This window comes from Macrobrachium nipponense, chromosome 8 (assembly GCF_015104395.2).
Source record: "Macrobrachium nipponense isolate FS-2020 chromosome 8, ASM1510439v2, whole genome shotgun sequence".
Classification (NCBI taxonomy): Eukaryota; Metazoa; Arthropoda; class Malacostraca; order Decapoda; family Palaemonidae; genus Macrobrachium; species Macrobrachium nipponense.
This window is the reverse complement of record NC_087203.1, coordinates 68,993,418-68,995,917: the sequence shown is the minus strand read 5'-3', so window position 1 is coordinate 68,995,917 and position 2,500 is coordinate 68,993,418. Positions and strand designations below refer to the sequence as shown.

The following is a 2,500-nucleotide window of genomic DNA, read 5'->3' as shown; positions in this document are numbered from 1 at the left end:
TCCGCGTACCAGCGCCGCCGAAGAATACTGCAGCACCTGCAGGGAGGAGGGAAATAAAAAACATGCATTATTTCATGGAACCAGGATAAAGGAGGAGGATCAAGATTCTGGGACAAAAAGGACATTGAAGAGAGAAATACAATGAACGTTCGGTTCACCTGACCAAGTGAGCCGAAGACACCTTAATTTTGCCTGTGCTGAAATATGTTGGGTTATGACTATTTTCCTACAACATAACTATACTCTTGTTTGTTTTTTTTATCTGTCCATCCGCCTGTGGTTTTTGCGCACAGTAACACTGCGTCCTGGGCTTTAAATAATATCCTATTTCGAATATTAACTGTGTAATTCGCATACATTAAATTATTAAAAACCCTTTCAGTTGCAAATGTACACCAAGATATCCTTTTATTTACCTAAAACTTACATATAGCGTAACTATTTAAAGCCCAGGACACAGTGTTACCATGCGCGACCACTACAGGCGGATGGACAGACGGAAAAAAACAGAATTCTAGGTACCTAAGCCTACACTGTATCTCACCCCAGATTTCTGACTGCACGACTTATGATCGTTTTCGTTTGTATGGTGTTTTTACGTTGCATGGAACCCGTGGTTATTCAGTAACGGGACCAACGGCTTTAAGTGACTTCCGAACCACGTCCGAGAGTGAACTCCTACCACCAGAAATACACATCTCTGACCCCTCAATGGCACCCGAGAATCGAACTCGTGGCCACAGTGGTGGCAGGCCAAGACCAAACCGACCACACCACTGAGGGGTTTATATGATCGTTTTCAACCTTTCCATTCTGACCTCAATTATCCCATTTCATACGGGAGGGGGACAGGTTTTAAATTCACGTTTTCACAACCACTACGGGAGACATTTCATTTGACATATCAAGTAACTGAGAAGGTTAAGCATTTTTCGTTGCATACTCACGAAGACCTTTCATGCGACATTTAAATGACCCTCCTTTTGAGCTCCTATTTGGAAAAGAAACAGCACTACTGATATTTCAATATCTTTGCACGTCTACATTTTAATATTAAAACTCTTAAAAAGAAAGATGAAAATCAGCATCTTAACTCTGACTTGAACTTCTATTTCAACATCTTGATGCTGACCTGAATTTACCTCATTAAGCACAAATGTCAAGCAATTGGAACATCAGAAGTTCAGGCGGATATACTATGCATTACTACCTTAATCTCTCTTATTGGTATTTTAATAGTTGTATTATTCATACAGTGGACGCCTTATACCTGTCTGCAATTTATCCCTGAGGTGGAAACTCAAGGGAAGGGTCCTTATTATTATCATCACGATTACAGTATTATTCTGAAGATGAAACCTATTCATATGGAACAAGCTCACAGGGTCCATTGGCTTGAGATGAAGCTTCCAAAGACTATGGTATTCATTTGGAAGAGGTAAGAGTAAGTAAAGGGAAATACAGAAAGAAGAGTTACCACTTATTAAAAAAGAAATAATAAATTTGTAAATAGATAAATACATATAACTTATTAAAATGCAAGAAGAATAGTATTCATCTTGCATTTTAATAAGTTATATGTATTTATCCATTTACAAATTTATTATTTCTTTTTTTAATAAGTGGTAACTCTTCTTTCTGTATTTCCCTTTACTTACTCTTACCTCTTCCAAATGAATACCATAGTCTTTGGAAGCTTCATCTCAAGCCAATGGCCCCTGTGAGCTTATTCCATATGAATAGGTTTCATCTTCAGAATAATACTGTAATGGTGATGATAATAATAATGACCCTTCCCTTGAGTTTCCACCTCAGAGATAAATTGCACAGACAGGTATAAGGCGTCCACTGTATGAAAAATACAACTATCAAAATACCAATAAGAAAGATATAAACATCGTAACACTGAGTTTATCAGCAACTCAAGACCACAACGCCATGGGCGGCAGCGCAGGTAACTCTTTTACAGTAAAACGCAGGCAAGCTTTAAAATAAATAAATAAATAAATAAAATGAAAAATAAAAAAAGTATAAAATGAACAGAATTTTCTTCGGCGCAAACGAGTTTTCTGTACAGCGTATAATGCTGTATGAGCCGCAGCCCATGAAACTTTAACCACGGCCCGCTGGTGGCCTTTCCTATATCGTTGCCAGAAGCACGATTGTAGCTAACTTTCACCTTAAATAAAATAGAAAAAAATAGAGAGGCTAGAGGGCTGCACTTTTGTATGTTTGATGACCGGAGGATGGATGCTCAACATACCAATTTGGAGCCCTCTAGCCTCAGTAGTTTTTAAGATCTGAGGGCGGACAAATAAAGTGCTGTCAGACAGACGAAGCCATATCTATAGTTTTCTTTCACAAAAAACTAAAAAGGAATGAAGAATGATAAAGTATTAAAAAATGAAATTCGAAAAACAATAAAAATAAGATGCATATATATATATATATATATATATATATATATATATATATATATATATATATATATACATACGTA

General features: G+C 36.8%; 1 protein-coding gene across 3 annotated transcripts in view; it reads right to left on the bottom strand.

Moving 5' to 3' along the window:
- The window catches only part of LOC135222824 (uncharacterized), a 273,561-nt gene that overhangs the window by 195,636 nt on the left and 75,425 nt on the right, over positions 1–2,500 (bottom strand). For all 3 annotated transcript variants that reach the window (XM_064261136.1, XM_064261135.1, XM_064261134.1), the window contains exon 2: positions 1–36. This exon is cut by the window's left edge and continues 873 nt beyond it. Coding sequence is in view for 2 of the 3 variants with exons in the window: in XM_064261135.1 (XP_064117205.1) it covers positions 1–36 (36 nt within the window). In the remaining variant the exon portion in view is untranslated. The remainder of the gene's footprint in view (positions 37–2,500) is intronic.